The sequence below is a fragment of the Kogia breviceps genome, chromosome 5, assembly GCF_026419965.1.
Source record: "Kogia breviceps isolate mKogBre1 chromosome 5, mKogBre1 haplotype 1, whole genome shotgun sequence".
Taxonomy (NCBI): domain Eukaryota; kingdom Metazoa; phylum Chordata; class Mammalia; order Artiodactyla; family Physeteridae; genus Kogia; species Kogia breviceps.
Window position 1 is genome coordinate 5,484,674 of NC_081314.1, and position 17,439 is coordinate 5,502,112.

Below are 17,439 nucleotides of genomic sequence, written 5' to 3' on the forward strand. Positions count from 1 at the left end.
AATCAGGTAGTATGAATAACTTTGTCCTTTTCCCTGCTTTGTTTTGGCTATTCTCAGTCCAAGTAAATTTTTAAAATAAACCTGTCGTTCTCTATAAAAAAGCCTGTTGGAATTTTGATTGGTCACAACTGACATCTTAATAATAGTGAATATTGCAGCTCACAATATATTTCTCTATCCATAGTATATGTCCCCGTTTAAGTCTTCCATGATTTCTCTCATCAATGATTTTTAGTTTTTAGTGTAGAGGTCCTACAAATCACTTATTGTTTTCTTAAATATTGCATATTTTTGATGCTATTTGCTAGGAAGATTTTTAAGATAGATTCTGTTACAATAGTCAGAAGCACCTAAAATCTAAATCTCATTTTAAAAAATAACTTTAGGGGCTTCCCTGGTGGCACAGTGGTTGAGAGTCCACCTGCCGATGCAGGGGACGCAGGTTCGTGCCCCGGTCCGGGAGGATCCCACGTGCCGCAGAGCGGCTGGGCCCGTGAGCCATGGCCGCTGAGGCTGCGCGTGCGGAGCCTGTGCTCCGCAACGGGAGAGGCCACGACAGTGAGAGGCCCGCGTACCGCAAAAAAATAAAAATAAAAAAAATAATAACTTTAGGTTTCTATTGTGATATTATGGGGTTGGGGCACATAGAAGGTTAATACAAAAGAAAATACAAAAATGATACCAAAGAGATGTTGTAAGGCAGCCTGTTTATAGGTATTAGCTCATTGTAGAGACAGCAAGAGGGGACAGTGACTGGAAAAGGGCACAGCAAAGGTTCTGGGGTACTGGTAACATTCTGTTTCTTGATCTGGGTTAATAGATGTGTTCAATTTGAGAAAATTCAACAAGAAGTATTTTTTTAAAATTTGTATCCGTTTCTGTATGCATTTTATCATCCAGTTGAAAAAGTTAACTAAAATAATGAAAAAAAAAATTCAGGAGCTAATTTATGCATTTGATGGCAGCCTCAGACTCATGAGACGGCAATTCATGTGAGTGATGGGTGTCACCATGCTTCCTTCCCTTTGACAGTATGCTGAATTGAACTGAGATTCCTTGCAAGAGACGATACTATTTTATGTATCATTGAAAACATAACCAAGGAGATGCCTGGTGCAAAAATTCTGGGGTAGGAGTGTCTATGAAGAAGAAAGAAATATGGGGAGATATGAGAGGGAAAAAAGGAGGTGGAGGATGATAAGGAGAAAATGTGAGAGGACAATTGATATGAAGCCTTGTTCCTTGCCAGAATCAACTGGAAAATTACAGAGTATTTACCCTTTCTTCACTTTGGCCCTAGTAAGATAGCATGAAGTGACATTAAGATCTTATTTTCTTATAATATTATACAATTGTAAAGCATTATTATTAGCATAGACAGGATACCATGGGACATTTATTCTAAACCTGAATCTCATTTAAATCAAAGTTAAATGTCACCTTCTCTTTGCTCCAGGTCATTTTGTTCCTTCCTCGGGTATTACAACTCATCACACTGTATTCAGATTACTTGACTGTCTCCTTTACTTTACTATCATCTCCTAGAAGGCAAGGACAGTGTTTTATTCATCTCTAAGTTGCCAAGGCATAGCATATGCTTGAGCTTTTGAGTCATTGCTCTATAAATATTTGTTATATTAAATGAATAGATTTTAGGGCTTCCCTGGTGGCGCAGTGGTTGGGAGTCCGCCTGCCGATGCAGGGGACGCGGGTTCGTGCCCCGGTCCGGGAGGATCCCACGTGCCGCGGAGCGGCTGGGCTCGTGAGCCATGGCCGCTGAGCCTGCGCGTCCGGAGCCTGTGCTCCGCAACGGGAGAGGCCACAACAGTGAGAGGCCCGTGTACCACAAAAAAAAAAAAAAGAATAGATTTTAGGATGATCATGCTCATGGAATTCTCAATGACTTGTGTACACAAAATCTGCTCCTATAAAATATAAATGTTTCAGTTAACAAATCATTTGTTGATGCTAATTTATTGTTTAGTTTGATCATCAAAATCAATTTCTTAATATGAATTTATTAATTCATCTGAGCATCATAGCAGCCCTGCATGGCACAGAAGGACAGTCATCATTAAAACACCCACTTTTCAAATGAAGAGGTTAACTTTATAACATATAAGAGTAACTTGTTGGAGGCCCTACAGGTAGTGAGAGTCAGAGCCAGATCTGGAACCTAGACTTTTGACTTTTCACTCGGGTAATTACCTCTAAACAAGTACATAACGTTTGGTAACAGAAAGTCACTCTGTACATTATCCTAGGAAGTTTTAACTCCCAGGCTGGTTCCCCCAGCTATAACTTGGCTTTTTGACCACCTTCCTTGACCACCCCATTCTGTTAATCTTTATTTCCTACCTTCCCCCTGCCCTGCCCCCACCTTCACTCCCACTTCAGTCCCTGAGATCATAGGGAAGAAATGCTATTTTATATTGGCATAATATTACACCTATTTGGGGCTTCCCTGGTGGCGCAGTGGTTGAGAGTCCGCCTGCCGATGCAGGGGACGCGGGTTCGTGCCCCGGTCCAGGAAGATCCCACGTGCCGCGGAGCGGCTGGGCCCGTGAGCCATGGCCGCTGCGCCTGCGCTTCCGTAGCCTGTGTCCCGCAACCGGAGAGGCCGCGGCAGTGAGAGGCCCGCGTACCGCAAAATACAAGCAAGCAAACAAACAAAAACCAAATATTACACCCATTTGTAAATTCATTTCGGCGTTCCTTATTCCCTATATATAATGGACATTTTCTCAATAATGTATGTATAAAACCTTCTTCAGAAAATGCCATTTTCGCTGATCTGCAACACGGTCTAAGTAAGAATTGGGCTCTCTCTGCAAATGCTGCTTCAAGACCTAACTAACAAGTTTAAAGACCTGCCTTTTTGTGCCCCAGTATGGGAAACAATTTCAGTTTCAGTCAGATGTAAGGGATGAGGTAGAGACAGAGAACACAGCTGAAAAACTCTTCCAGTTTTCGCTTCTGCTCAGGAGACTTGGAGTATAGAAAACTTGGCGTATAGATATACAGCTTTCTATCTATGTCCCTAGATATAACAACTGTAGATGTGAAGTCTCTCTCTGTCTCTCTTTTTTTTTTTTTTCCGGTACGCGGGCCTCTCACTGTTGTGGCCTCTCGCGTTGCGGAGCACAGGCTCCGGACGCGCATGCGCAGCGACCACGGCTCACAGGCCCAGCCGCTCCGCGGGACGTGGGATCCTCCCGGACCGGGGCACGAACCCGCGTCCCCCGCATCGGCAGGCGGACTCTCAACCACTGTGCCACCAGGGAAGCCCTGAGTTTGTTGTTGTTGTTGTTGTTTTTCTCTCTCTCCCTTTTCCCCCATATTTTCTCCCATCAAGACAGTGAGATTTGAAGACTATCAATTAGCCATTCTGTAGTATCTTATATTTGCACCACAACAGGTGAGAAGAGCGAGTTGGTAAAGGAACCAAATTCTCACACTTCCCCCAACACATAAAAATAAAGACAAGCGTAGTCGTCGTCTTCCTCCTCTTCATCGTCTTTATCCTAATTTATAATCACTCACAGAACTTGGTACTAACCTTCAGCTTTCAGCCTGCTGTGCAGAAAGACAGGTTTTGGATCAGGTGATCAAGGGCTCTGACCCTCTCCTTCCAGCTCTGTCACTGGCTTATGACATAGTCTTTGGAGCTTGGATTCTTCATCTGTACAAACGATGTCATGGCTATTGAGCGTATTAAATAAGATAAATCAAGTACGATAACATACACAACAGCTCTGTACAAACTAATAGCTCTATAAAAGTTACTTTCAACTGCTTGACCTCTCAGTTACCTTGTCTCTAATGGGAACAATAATGGTACCTACCTCATAAGGTTCTTGTGAACTCTAAATAAGTTAAATGTAAGAACAGTTCCTGACATAGTGCTTAATAAATGTTAGCTATTGATATTATTAATGTAAGCTCCCCCGGGGGGCGGGAGGGCGTGTCGAATTTTAACCTTCTTTTCATCTTCCTCAGAGCACAGCATTCTACACCCGGCAGGCTACAACTGACTGGCGAACTGAAGAATCTTCTCATCCCAGCCTGCGCCGCGGAAGGCGTTTGAGTGTAGGACGGCGGTAAGCCGGAACCGAAAGCTCGGGACGCTGAGACGCCGGAGCCTTTTTACAGTTGGACTCAGGGCCCGGAAGTGGCGAGGACGGGGTTAGCGCTGCGGGGAGAAATCGACCAGCCAGAGAAGATGCTGCTGGACCTGTCGGAGGAGCACAAGGAGCACCTGGCCTTCCTGCCGCAAGTGGACAGCGCGGGTCAGGGGGCCCGGCGGCGGAGGGTGGTGCTCTGCGGCCTGGGGAGGGGATCGGTGGGAGCGCCCGGTGCTAAGGGTCTCCTGGCTTCCGTTGCAGTGGTCGCTGAGTTTGGGCGAATTGCGGTGGAGTTCCTGAGGCGTGGCTCTAACCCCAAGATCTACGAAGGCGCTGCGAGTAAGAAGGGGGGCGGCACAGCGCTGAAAACTGCGCGGAGAAGTGCGTTCTCGGTCCCCCTGGAGGGGAATGGGTTATTGGGACTGTAAACGTCTTATTTCCATAGTGGCAGAATAAAAGCAGAAGGGCTCTGAAGTCAGGGCGCAAATCCTGCCCGTCCCCTAAGTATTGTGAGTTTTTAAAAGCTTGTATTAAGTCGATTTCCTGACGTGTTAATGGACATAATACCATCTGCCAGAATACTGTGATGCTTACCTGCATCCAAGTGTGTGGAATAGCTGGGTGAACCATAGATATACAAGTGTTTGGTTATTATTAGTTTTTCAGACATCTACTTTTGCTGAAGTATTTTTACCCCGATGGACGAGGGACGGTTTCTATTATTGTCCCTTCTGCCAGGCTTGAAGTAGCAGCGCACTCAAGAGAAGGACTATGCGCCTGGTATTGTCTCCCGGGTCTGTTTTTGTAAAGGTTACAATGGTGGGAAATACTGAAGGCATTTGGCTGGGAGTGGAGAATGAACAGGAGGCTATTACCAAGTAATTATTTTTTATAATAATTACAGTCTTTGAAAACATGGAATAGATAACATTTACTCTTTAGAGTTTGAATAAAAGAATAAATACCACATAATTTATTTGCTCATTTTTCCTCTTTTTTCAGGAAAACTCAGCGTGAGTAGTGACACTGTCCAACATGGTGTGGAAGGATTAATACACCTCCTTACTGAAAGTTCAAAGCTCATGGTAAGTGCTTTTGTGGACTGTTTTGTACTAGCAGGACCTTAAGGAGGTTCAGTATATTCTACATCAGTCCTGGCAGGATCTGCTCATTTCAGTAATGTTGTTACTGGTTTACAATGGATTTAGTGAAGCCATGCCTAAGCAATCTGACTATAATGTGATCTGCTGGCATGCATACCTCTTGTTAGTATAAATTAGCATTGCCTCCAATTCTGCATGTTTTTAAACCATATACTATAGTATGTATCCCAAGAGGAGGGCGAGTGAAATGATTTTAATTTTTTTCATATTAGCAGTATATAGCTTGTTGGAGAATTGAGAAAATTTTTTCCATTTTTTTAAGTGTTAATTTCCCCTTCCTTAATACTAGCTGAGGGATCTTGTACCAGTATTTGTTTCTTCATGCTCCTAATAGAAAAAATATTTGAAAAATTACAGGTGGCTGCATGGGGGTTAATTTACATATTATCCATTCTACTATGTCTCAGATTTACCTTTTTGTAAGAATCACGCGTGACCCTTGTTAACCAGATTCCCGGTTTCTACCTCAAACCTATTGAATCAGGCTTTCCAGAGGAGGGGCTTGAGAATTAATCTTTTCCCAAGGTGCTTCAAGTGATTCTTAAGATCAGGCAAATTTGGGAAACTACACTAGAGGCTCAACATTTTGATAGTGAATCCTAATGCTGGAAGTGATAAAAGATGCAGTGTGGCTTACTTGAGTTGTTTTCACCCTAATAGTTAGATTATTTGAGTGGTTATGAACAACTACATAAAAAATTTATTTTATAGATCCCTTTTGTCGGGCTTCCTAAAATATTACACTTCGAGGTGATCCACAGCAAATGCCCTGTCCCATAAATCCATGTTCCATTAATTGATATGGGGAACTCATTTTTGCTGCCCTAAGCAATCCTTTCTGGCCCTATCCAGAGCTTTCCTGGCTGTTCTCCTCCTGAGAATAGATCTCTAGCCTCTTGCTCGTCTGTGTAGTCAAACTGAATCTTCTGACAGACCACCTGATGTGATTGGTCAGCTAACCTAACCTGCCCGGCCCCAAGGACTATAATCTCCTCCATAAAGGCAATGAGCCTGTTTGTTTTGTTCAGCTCTGTCTTCCTAGCACAAGAGCTATCCCACAGAAGGACCTCAGAAAATATGTGTTGAAGGGATAAAATACACAAGCCTATGCTATTAGAAACAGAAACAAATCTAATGACGTTAACAAACCTGAAAAAGAAAGGGTAGCATGTAGAAATTGGAAAAGAGCAAGGAAAGTAGAGTTTTAAAGTGGCTGAGGTGAATACAATGAAAGGAAGAGGAGCAAAGAGAAAGACTGTGCTTTCTCTACCTTTTCTCTACCTTTTTATCCCCTCCTCACTTCAGTCATCCAATAAGGGAGTAAAAGCAAGGCTGCTGTTGGCAGCTTCCTTTTATCCTATTGAGGGTCAGTGCCAGTGTTAGGATTGGTCCCCAATAATGCTGAACCAGTGGACAGCAAAACTGTGACTCCGTGCCTTCTCTCCCAGCTCCCTTTACTGGCCAAATATATGATTTCTTTGTGTCCAGTCAGCATCTGAGTATCCCACTAGGACTTACCCAAACCAGGAGCCCTCATTCTCTCACTAAGGCTTTTTTTTTTTTTAAGTCTTTTGATACCATTCACCTATTTCTCCCATCCCACCTCCTACTCCCTGCCTCTGGCAACCACCAATCTGTTCTCTGTATCTATGACCTTGGTGGGGTTTTTGGGTTTTTTTTTGTTTTTTTTTTTTTTAAAAAAAGCTTCACCTATTTTATGATTTTGCAGAGGATTAGCCCAGATCTCTCTTTTGTGTGTGTGTGTGTGTGTGTGTGGTATGTGAGCCTCTCACTGTTGTGGCCTCTCTCCTTGCGGAGCACAGGCTCCGGACGCACCGGCTCAGCGGCCATGGCTCACGGGTCCAGCCGCCCCACGGCACGCGGGATCCTCCCGGACCGGGGCACAAACCCATGTCCCCCGCATCGGCAGGCGGACTCCCAACCACTGCGCCACCAGGGAAGCCCTTGTTTTTGTTTTTTAAGATTTGACATGTAAGAGAGATCATACAGTATTCCTTTCTCTGTCTGACTTAATTCACTTAGCATAATGCCCTTGAGTTCCATCCATGTTGTTGCAAATGGCAAGATTTTATTCTTTCAATTTTTTCTTATGGTGGATAATATTCCATTGTGTATATATGCTACAATTTCTTTATCCATTCATCCATTGATGGACAATGAGTTTGTTTCCTTATCTTAGCTATTGTAAATAGTGATGCAGTGAACATGGCAGCACATGTATCTGTTCAAGTTAGTGTTTTTGTCTTCTTTGGATAAATACCCAGAAGTAGAATAGCCGGATCATATGGCAGTTCGATTTTTAATTTTTTGAGGACCCTCCACACTGTTCTACATGGTGGCTGCACCAATTTACATTCCCACCAGCAGTGCAAGAGGGTTCCCTTTCCTCCACACCCTCACCAACACTTGTTATCTCTTGTCTTTCTGATAAGAGCCATTCCAACAGGTGTGAGGTGATATCTCATTGTGATTTTGATTTGCATTTCCCTGATGATTAATGATGTTGAGCATCTTTTCATGTACCTGTTAGCCATCTGTATGTGTTCTTTGGAAAATGTGTATTCAGATCTTCTGCCCATTTTTTAATCAAATTGTTTGGTTTTTTGGCTATTATATGAGTTCTTTATATTTTTTAGATATGAACCCTTTATCAGATATATGATTTGCAAATATTTTCTCTCATTCAGTAGGTTGCCTTTTTGTTTTGTTGATGCTTTCCTTTGCCCTGCAGAAGCTTTTTATTTTTATTTTTTATTATAAATTTATTGATTTTTGGCTGAGTTGGTCTTCATTGCTGCACATGGGCTTTCTCTAGTTGCGGTGCGTGGGGGCTGCTCTTCATTGCAGTGCATGGGCTCCTCGTTGTGGTGGCTTCTCGTGTTGCAGAGCACGGGCTCTGGGCACGCAGGCTTCAGTAGTTGTGGCCCATGGGCTCTAGAGCTCAGGCTCAGTAGTTGTGGTGCACAGGCTCAGTTGTTCTGCAGCGTGTGGGATCTTCCCGGACCAGGGATCGAACCTGTGTCCCCTGCATTGGCAGGCAGATTCTTATCCACTGCGCCACCAGGGAAGCCCCCAGAAGCTTTTTAATTTGAAATAGTCCCACTAGTTTATTTTTGTTCTTGTTGCTTATTTTTATGTATCAGAAACTTGGAATTTGGAATAGTGGACAAGGGTTGCCTTTTACTAAGGAGTGTTATTTCTTTTACTAGACAGAAAAAAATTAAGGGATTTCATATTCTTTTGCATATATCCAGTATTTCAGCATTTCCTAGACAAAAATAAATTTTGATGTTCTGTTAAATTCGATTCACTTTTAGATTTCTGAACTGGATTTCCAAGACTCAGTTTTTGTTCTTGGATTCTCTGAGGAATTGAACAAATTGTTGCTTCAGCTTTATCTGGACAACAGAAAAGAGATCAGAACTATCCTGAGTGAATTGGCACCAGACCTTCCCAGTTACCACAGCCTTGAATGGCGACTAGATGTACAGGTAAGACTATTTTTTTAAAACCTGACATAGAATATAAGATTTATTTTAGGTTTTTGTCCTGAGGCTTGTTGTATTCTTTACCATCTTAACCAAACTCTAGTTTGAAACTTTAGTTTTTTAATGTTCATTTTTAGACCATTTCCCAAATAGTTCAGTTTCTTATATTTTTAATGTGTTCACACTGGTTTAATTTGTGAAGTTTATAAGAAATAGGTTATTTGGAAAAGCAGATGGCTATCCATATTTTTTAAGTGGTTCTTAGCTTTTTAAGAACTTTCTGTCTAAATAAAACACATATGTAAAAAAGTACACAGGTCAATATACAGCCCAATGAATTATGTGGTGAAAACATCCATGAAACCAACACTTACCCATGACCAGCGCCTCGGAAGCATCCTCCTTGCCTCCTACCAATTACTTCCCCTATCCTTCTTTTCAAAGGTAACTAGCATCCGGACTTCTGATGCACAGATTACTTTTTCCTGCTCTTTAACTTTCTATACATGGAATGATTCAGTAAATATTCTTCTGTGTCTGCCTTCTTTTTGTGAGATTGAGTTGTTTTTAAAGCCACATGAATAACCAAAAGGGATGTTTCAGACTATCACATGAAGCCCTTTCTCAAGCAGTGACAGATAAGTTAGTTAATAGATGTTTGCTGAATGTCATCCACTCACTAACCAGCTCTAATCAGAGCTGTTCTGAATGCTTTGGGACACAAAAGAAGTGTAAGACACTTTCTCAGCTGGAAAAGATGTTGTCTGGTTAGGGATATTAGTGTTCTCAAAATAACTAGTAATTAAAGATAGTTGTGAAATAAGGTTCTGGAGAGGAAAAAGAATAGAATTGTATAAATGAAGGTACAGCTGAGTATTTCAAAAAAGCTATATAGCTCAGATAGTTCAGTGTACACTGGCATGATCCAGAAAAGCTTCAAGAAAAGGAGGTGAAATTTCAGAAAAATGAATAGATAGAGAAAACCAGGGTAATATTCTTGACAGAGGAGACAGCATAAGTTGTAAAGGCCCACATGGATATGCAAATGAACAAATGAATACGTGGGAGAGCTCCCTAGTTCCCAAACTTGACTGCACACTGGAATAACCCAGGGAACTTTAAAAGTTCTGATGTCTGTGCTCTACCCTAGAGGTTCTGATTTATTGGTGTGGAGTTTGGCCTGGGCATCAGGATTTTTTAAAGCTCCCCTGTCACCCAGGTAATTCTAATGTGCCATAAAGTTTGTAAACTGCTGTAATAGTGGATTCTTCCTGATTTGAATGGCCCAGATAGGTTATAGAAATTCAGTTAGAGTTTAGCAATTATATCCCCGTGTGTTGAGTGCTTGAATATATATTATTAACACAGGAGAAAGTATAAACAGATTATAGGCTCCTTGACGGTAGGTGCTGTGTCTTGTTCAACACTGTGTCATCAGCACAATGCCTGACACATAATAGGCATTCAATACTGAGTATAAATAAGGAGGGGTGGTCAGCAGCTTCTTAACCGTGTTATTTATTAAATATTTCTTGTACACCTATCATGTGCCAAGTGGTGTGGCTACAGCAAAGAACTTGACACAGTTTATGCTCTTGGAGACCTTAGAAGCAGCAACTCCTGTGGGGCTCACAGGGAGGAAGAGATCACTGTGGTTATGCCTTTATGTTTAAGTCCGCTCATAGTAACCAGCTGGAGGAGATTTGGGGATGGTCATGTTCATGAACTTCAGCCCTAGTTTTTATCTTGTATCCCTCTCTTATGTGGAGATGGCTTCTGACTTTTGGGTTCCATTGGCCCTTAGAGGTTCTTTTTTGGCTTTATTGATTTGCTTTGAGTTTTTCCAGTATTAAGACATTTTTAGAAGTTAGAAACTTAGGCAATTGAAATTTCTAAAATTAGACTCAAGAGAGTTCATTTGCCCAGTAAAATGAGTTTGAATTGCTGTGTCACTGCAAGGACTAATACAGTGTAATGTTGAGGGTAGATTGAATGAATACTGCCATGTGGTGAGGTGTATTTAAGGGCTAAAAAAGCTACTCAGAGAACTAATGGATTTACTGAGCTCCAGGAAGGAAGGAAGAGAAGAAGTCTTGTCAGACAAAGACCAGATAAATGGCTAGGAAACTAGTAACAGGATATAGAACCTTTCATTTTGAGTAGCTGACTCATCTCATGGTAGCGAATGGATAGTTACCAGCTAATTATTGTGCAGTTGCTTATGGGAAATAAATCAATCATCATAGGTTAGTTTCTAATAGAAGCATTTCCCATACTTCATAAATTGCCGGCACTTGTTAAATAGCATCAGTAAATTGAATGCATCTGAGACCCGGTGCAGGAGAATGTTACCTTTAGCGCTTATCCTTTTAAAGTTGCTGCTGTTATTTTTACAAGGAGAAGGACAGAATTTCATCCCCATTAAAAAAAATAAGTCCATATCAAGAAATTTTGTGGAATGGGGGCTACTTACTGTTCTTTATCCTGTAGTACTGTCATTCAGTACCTTTGAATCACCCTCCCCATATTACAACCCCCTCCCAGCCCCCTAAGGGTAACCACTATCCTGAATTTTCTGTTAATCTTTTCTGTATAGTTTTTTAATGTATATTTTTTCACCAAACTGTATAGTTTTTAGATTTTCATGTGTTCTTCTGCAACTTGCTTTTTTGATTGAACGTTTTCTTTTTAGATTTATTCATGACAATTCATGTTGCTGTAGTTCACTTTTTGCTGTCATTTAGTAAGCATTTCACTGTATGAATATTCTCAATTTATCCATTCTGTTGTTAAAGAATATTTGAGATTTGTCTAGTTGTGGACTCTTGGAAACAAATACTATTATGTATATGTGTAAGAGTTTAAGGTAAATACCTAGGAGTGGAATTGCTGGTCATGTATACGTTTTCCAAAGTGATTCTGTCATCACTCTCACCAGCAGGGGGTGAGAGTTTTCATTACCGTCACTTTACAGTGCTCCGTATGGACAGGTTTCTAATTCTTGCAAGTCTGATAAACAGTATCTTACAATTTTATTGGCCATTTTACTGATTTCTAATAAAGTTGAACGTACTTTCTATGTTTATCTATTTGTGTTACTTCTGCAGAGTGCTTAGATAGGTCTCTGTACAATTTTTTCTTGGTTTTGTGGGGTTTGTATTAAATCAGAGCAGTTCTTCATACATTGTTGATACTTTTTTTTTTTTTTTGGTTATATGTGTTACAAAATATTTTTTCTCAGTTTGTGCTTTGTTTTTCCACCATTTTTCGGTATCCTTCGAAGAAATCTTTTTTTTTTTTTTTCCGGTACGCGGGCCTCTCACCGCTGTGGCCTCTCCCGTTGCGGAGCACAGGCTCCGGACGCGCAGGCGCAGCGGCAATGGCTCACGGGCCCAGCCGCTCTGCGGCACGTGGGATCCTCCCGCACCGGGGCACGAACCCGTGTCCCCTGCATCGGCAGGCGGATTCTCAACCACTGCGCCACCAGGGGAGACCTGGGTTTTTTAATATATAAATTTATTTTTTTTATTTATCTTTGTCTGCCTTGGGTCTTTGTTGCTGCGCATGGGCTTCCTCTAGTTGTGGCGAGCGGGATGTACCCTTCATTGTGGTGCGTGGGCTTCTCATTGCGGTGGCTTCTCTTGTTGCAGAGCATGGGCTGTAGGTGCGCAGGCTTCAGTAGTTGTGGCTCACGGGCTCTAGAGTGCAGGCTCAGTAGTTGTGGCGTATTGGGCTTAATTGCTCCGCGACGTGTGGGATCTTCCTGGACCAGGGCTCGAACCCGAGTCCCCTGCATTGGCAGGCGGATTCTTAACCACTGCGTCACCAGGGAAGTCCCTCTTTCCAAGGGTTTTTAAGTTTACTTTTCTTTTTGAAGTCTGTGATTCATCTGAAATTAGATTTTTTGTATGGTGTAATGTAACTATTATATGTTTAGCATGATTATTAAATAGTCCTTATGCTCTTATTCCATTTAAAATCAAGCTTGCAAGCAGAAGCCTCAGGCAACAGATGAAGCCATCAGTGACTATAAAGCTACACCTTAATCAGAACGGTGATCACAACACCCAAGTTCTGCAGACAGACCCAGCCACCCTGCTCCACTTGGTTCAGCAATTGGAACAAGCCTTGCAAGAGATGAAAACAAACCACTGTAGGAGAGTTGTGCGCAATATCAAGTAGTCCCCGCTTGTTTTCTTCCCTTAGAATCACTGGTGAATTGATGATATGCAGCACTTACTTTTCAAACTAAATTTTCTAACTGATAGTGATAAATACATAGAGATTTCATAACATTTCTTTTCCTGTGTGAAGATACTGAGGTCATGATCAAAGGCTAAGTAAACTTCCTTTCCTGGTGCTAAATGTGGTCAGCTTCTTGACAATTAAGATGTATTTTGTATTTTAAATGTGTAAATAGGATTGAATCAACTGGAAGTGAATCTATACTATTCAAATCCTCTGTATATATAAATGACTGTATTTTTTTGATACTTCTTTTGACTACTTAACTTTATTATTTTCCTCCTTATTGACCTAAATTTGACAATAAAGTTCACAATGTAATGCTATTACTATTCAGAATATTCCTATAGACAGTTTAATGTTTTTGACCTTTAAAAGCACCCCATGATGTTAACAGCCCCAGGATAGTTGGAAGTGAATATAAATTCTTTTAATGCTATATTTAGGCAGTTCTTGCACTTTTCTCTGCCTGTGAATATAATAAGTATTTACCATGTTGCTTAAGTTTAAGTTGCCATGGCTAATAAGCTTAAATAGTACTCAAATTTGTGTGAATATATTGCATTTTATTAAGGACTACTTTTTTTCCCTATTATCCAAAGCATCTAAGAGATACACTGTCATTTACATTTATAAACAATGGATGCAGACATAATGTAATCAATTCTTAATTATCTGGATATAAATTATAGTCACTTTTTATAATTATGTTCGAATAAAGTATAAAGAGGGCAAAGAGAGGCCATGTTTACTACATTCCAAGCAAATATCCCTTCTTCCTCACAAACTTGATTTTTGTTTCGTTTTGCTTTTTAGTGGGTAGCTATAAGCTGTTAGCCTGAAAAGTTCAGAGGCTGATGTGTCAGGTCAGCCTTATAGAGTACAGGGACACAGGGAAACTTAAGGAGACACAGGGAGGCTTAAGGAGTAACAGACTTAAGGAGAAAGTCATATGGAAGGGTAGAAACTGGGGTTCAGTCTTAAATTCTAGCCAAGACCTTATTCTGAGAATCTCATCCCATGCAGCAACTCAGGAAGGTCTTGAGGAATGTCAGACTAAACTGTACTCTAAGCTCTATCAATACTTTGCCTTCTAAGAGTTAGAGATTTTCAGGTCAGAGTGACATCATGTTTCTTCTTTCTCTTAAAGGAGAGCCCAGCAGGAAACAGAGGCCAGTGGAAGAAAAGCACAATTGATATTGCCACCCGTCATCCCCCTGCAGGCATCTGGGTCACCCTTTTCCCATACATATATGTTCTGCAGTTGCAAAATAACTATAAGATCAGATATTAGCAAACTATAATCAGATAATTTTTAATTATAGTGATAACTTGATTAATGAAGCTTTCATATTAACAACCTCACAAACAAAGGGAAACTTTATATATTACATGAAATAGTAGCATATGTCATCAGGTTTAAAAGCTACATGCCTGCCAAGCTTATATGATGAAAATAGCTCTGTGAGGCTTCTTATTTGTCCACATTTGGTGGGAGATAAGCAGGGCTGACTCCAGCCAAGATTGAAGTAATATCCCTGTGTCTCCTTAGGGCAACCTTTCTTCTTCCTCTGTATCCACTGTTCTTACCCCAAGCAAAACAACAAAGCACATGTTAGTCTTTTTTTATTTGTATCAAACTCCCCTGGCCTCCTTTGGCTATACTTTGTTATTCTTTCTGATGTTCTGCCTTTTTTGCCTTTTTGGGCCAGAGTGAGTTGGGAGCAGCCTCCTAGCTTCCTTTTGAATCTGGGACTCACCTTTTTTTTTTTACAGACCATCTAATGAGCCTCTTCCTTTTCTTGTTTGGACACTCCACACCCTTATGCACTCCTCTGCCTTGTTTGTTTTATGGCACATTTGATTTTTTTGTAACTTGTATATGAACATATTTTCTGCAGACGCAGTCACTATTCTACTCTCCTATATGACCAGGTTTCTTGACTCTGGGATGTTCCTTTCCATCTGTAACTGTCTAAATGTTAAAAGATTTTGGATGGGCTTCCCTGGTGGCGCAGTGGTTGAGAGTCCGCCTGCCGATGCAGGGGACGCAGGTTCGTGCCCCGGTCTGGGAAGATCCCACATGCCGCAGAGCGGCTGGGCCCGTGAGCCATGGCCGCTGAGCCTGTGCGTCCAGAACCTGTGCTCTGCAACGGGAGAGGCCACAACAGCAAGAGGCCCACGTACTGCAAAAACAAAAAACAAAAAACACCATTTTGGATTATGAGTATGCTGATTTTTTAGGATTTGCTGATGCATGTTTAGACAAGTGTAATAGCTTTTATGTCTCAAAGCCAGAATAGTAACATCTCGTCTCTCAGAACAGAGCTGTGTGTAGGAAATAATATGTATAATCACAAAGTCTACATATACTTCACCCATTGGAAGTCTCCTTTGTGTTTCACAAAATTCCATGAGCTTGTTTTGTTATTGATGTTTCCAAGCTTAGGTAAATATAAAGCAGCAAACTAGAAAAGTGGTGGGGATACCATAAGAAGAAAATATACTTCTTTGAAAACTGAAAAGTGAGAACCTGATACCAAGGAAAGTTTGAAAAATCATTAAGTGTGTGTAAGGGATGCATGTGTGGGAGCCCTTAAAATTTATAGCAGTATGTGGCCCTTTATTATATAATCCTATGAGAAGGTTAAGAGGTCAGTCATTGGAACTTGACAAAAGGCTTTGAATTTTAGGCTCTGTGGCTTCTTTTGGGTCCTTGATAAATTCCCAAAGCCTTGTTTCTTCATCTTTAAAATAGGAGTAATAACACCTATCTCATTGGCTTGTAGAGACCAAATGAGACCACGTATATAGAATGTTTAGGACTTCCCTGGTGGCGCAGTGGTTAAGAATCCGCCCGCCAATGCAGGGGACACGGGTTCGAGCCCTGGTCTGGGAAGATCCCACATACCGCGGAGCAACTACGCCGGTGCACCACAACTACTGAGCCTGTGCTCTAGAGCCCGCGAGCCACAACTACTGTAGCCCACGTGCCTAGAGCCTGTTCTCAGCAACAAGAGAAGCCCGCGCATTGCCAAGAAGAGTAGCCCCCGCTCTCAGCAACTAGAGGAAAACCCGCGTGCAGCAGCAAAGACCCAATGCAGCCAAAAATTAAATAAATGAATAAATAATTTTTTTTACAAAAGAATGTTTAGCATAGTATTGGGCTTTAGAATATACTTGTGTAGACTGCAGATCTAATTATTTTGTAGCCTTGAATTGTCTCATATACTCTATTTAAGAAACAGAAAATGTTACCTGATTTCTATACTGAGTTTGAATTACTCATATTAAAAAAATTTTTTTGAAGTCTAAAGGAAGAAGAAAAAAAGATCAGGGAATTTAATACATGTTTAGTAGTACCTTTATCGAAAATTTTAATTCTTAGAAGATATACATATAACTCTCCAGAAAACTCAGCTATTCAAAACTGCCTAGTCGCCATAGGACTCAGGTAGACAAGCTGAGGGCTTTACCTATAGGCTTGGTCTAGAGTCCCTTTTTTCTGTCTTTTTTTCTTCACACCAGTGAAAGAAACATGGGAATCTCAAGATACTAGCTAAGCCAGGTCTCTTTTTCTAGGTAATATTATATCTAAATGGAGTTGTTTTTAGTCTCCAGGAGAAAACACATAATACTTATCTGTAGTTTCTCACAGCCTTCATGGTCAGGAAGATCTGTCAGCTGCTGTATAAAATCTTCCTGCTATAATGTATGCACTCTTCTCTGTACTTTTTTTTTTTTAATATATGTTTAAGTCTCTCTTTAGCTTACCCTTCCACAGTTTCCATAGTAATATGTTACTGTCATCCCTTTTCCTTTCTTTCATTAATGGTAGAAAATATTTTGGTAAAAATGGTATCATACTGCATTGCCTCTAGTTTAAATATATTCATTTTTAAAACCACCATGACCGTTATGTTCAAACCTAAATACTTTCCTTAAAAACAAAACAAGCAAGCCCAGCTTCACCATTAATGTGGTTACTTCAGTGAGCTTTACAAACTTCGAGAGCAATGTTTTAATTATAAAAGCAAAAGAAACCTGTTATTTCTCAGCTTTGCAAAATAGTATGTACTATTTCGAGATGAGAAAACGATGTACTTTATGGCAATAAAATATATATATGTAGTGATTCAATCACTGAATACTAATGGCTCTTTGTTTTATGTTTGTATAGCTCCAGTCCTCTGCTCAGGAACTCAAATGACTTAATTATGTTTGGTGGCCACGAGTCCATAAGATTCTACTTACCATAATGGGGAAATATAGGAAAAGTAATTTTATTCCCTTAATGGACCTAAAATAAAAAGGAGCATCAGGAATACAAATATCCGCATTAAATGTATTCTGCAACTTGGCTTCTACTCAGGTTGTTGCCATTTTAAACCCAATTAA

At 40.8% G+C, this 17,439-nt stretch overlaps 1 protein-coding gene across 2 annotated transcripts; it reads left to right on the plus strand.

The window, feature by feature from the left end:
* The first annotated feature begins 4,154 nt into the window (after positions 1-4,154).
* Positions 4,155-17,193, plus strand: COMMD2 (COMM domain containing 2). Of its 2 annotated transcripts, none has more exons than XM_059064229.2 (5): positions 4,155-4,289; positions 4,386-4,463; positions 5,127-5,209; positions 8,626-8,799; positions 12,781-17,193. In XM_059064229.2, exons 1-5 carry the CDS (start codon positions 4,223-4,225, stop codon positions 12,976-12,978), a joined length of 600 nt encoding a protein of 199 aa, XP_058920212.1. In that variant the 5' UTR covers positions 4,155-4,222; the 3' UTR covers positions 12,979-17,193. The 2 variants fall into 2 exon arrangements, with proteins under 2 accessions (XP_058920212.1, XP_066889697.1); XM_067033596.1 differs by having other exon boundaries at positions 4,159-4,289; positions 14,192-17,193.
* Positions 17,194-17,439: the final 246 nt, after the last annotated feature.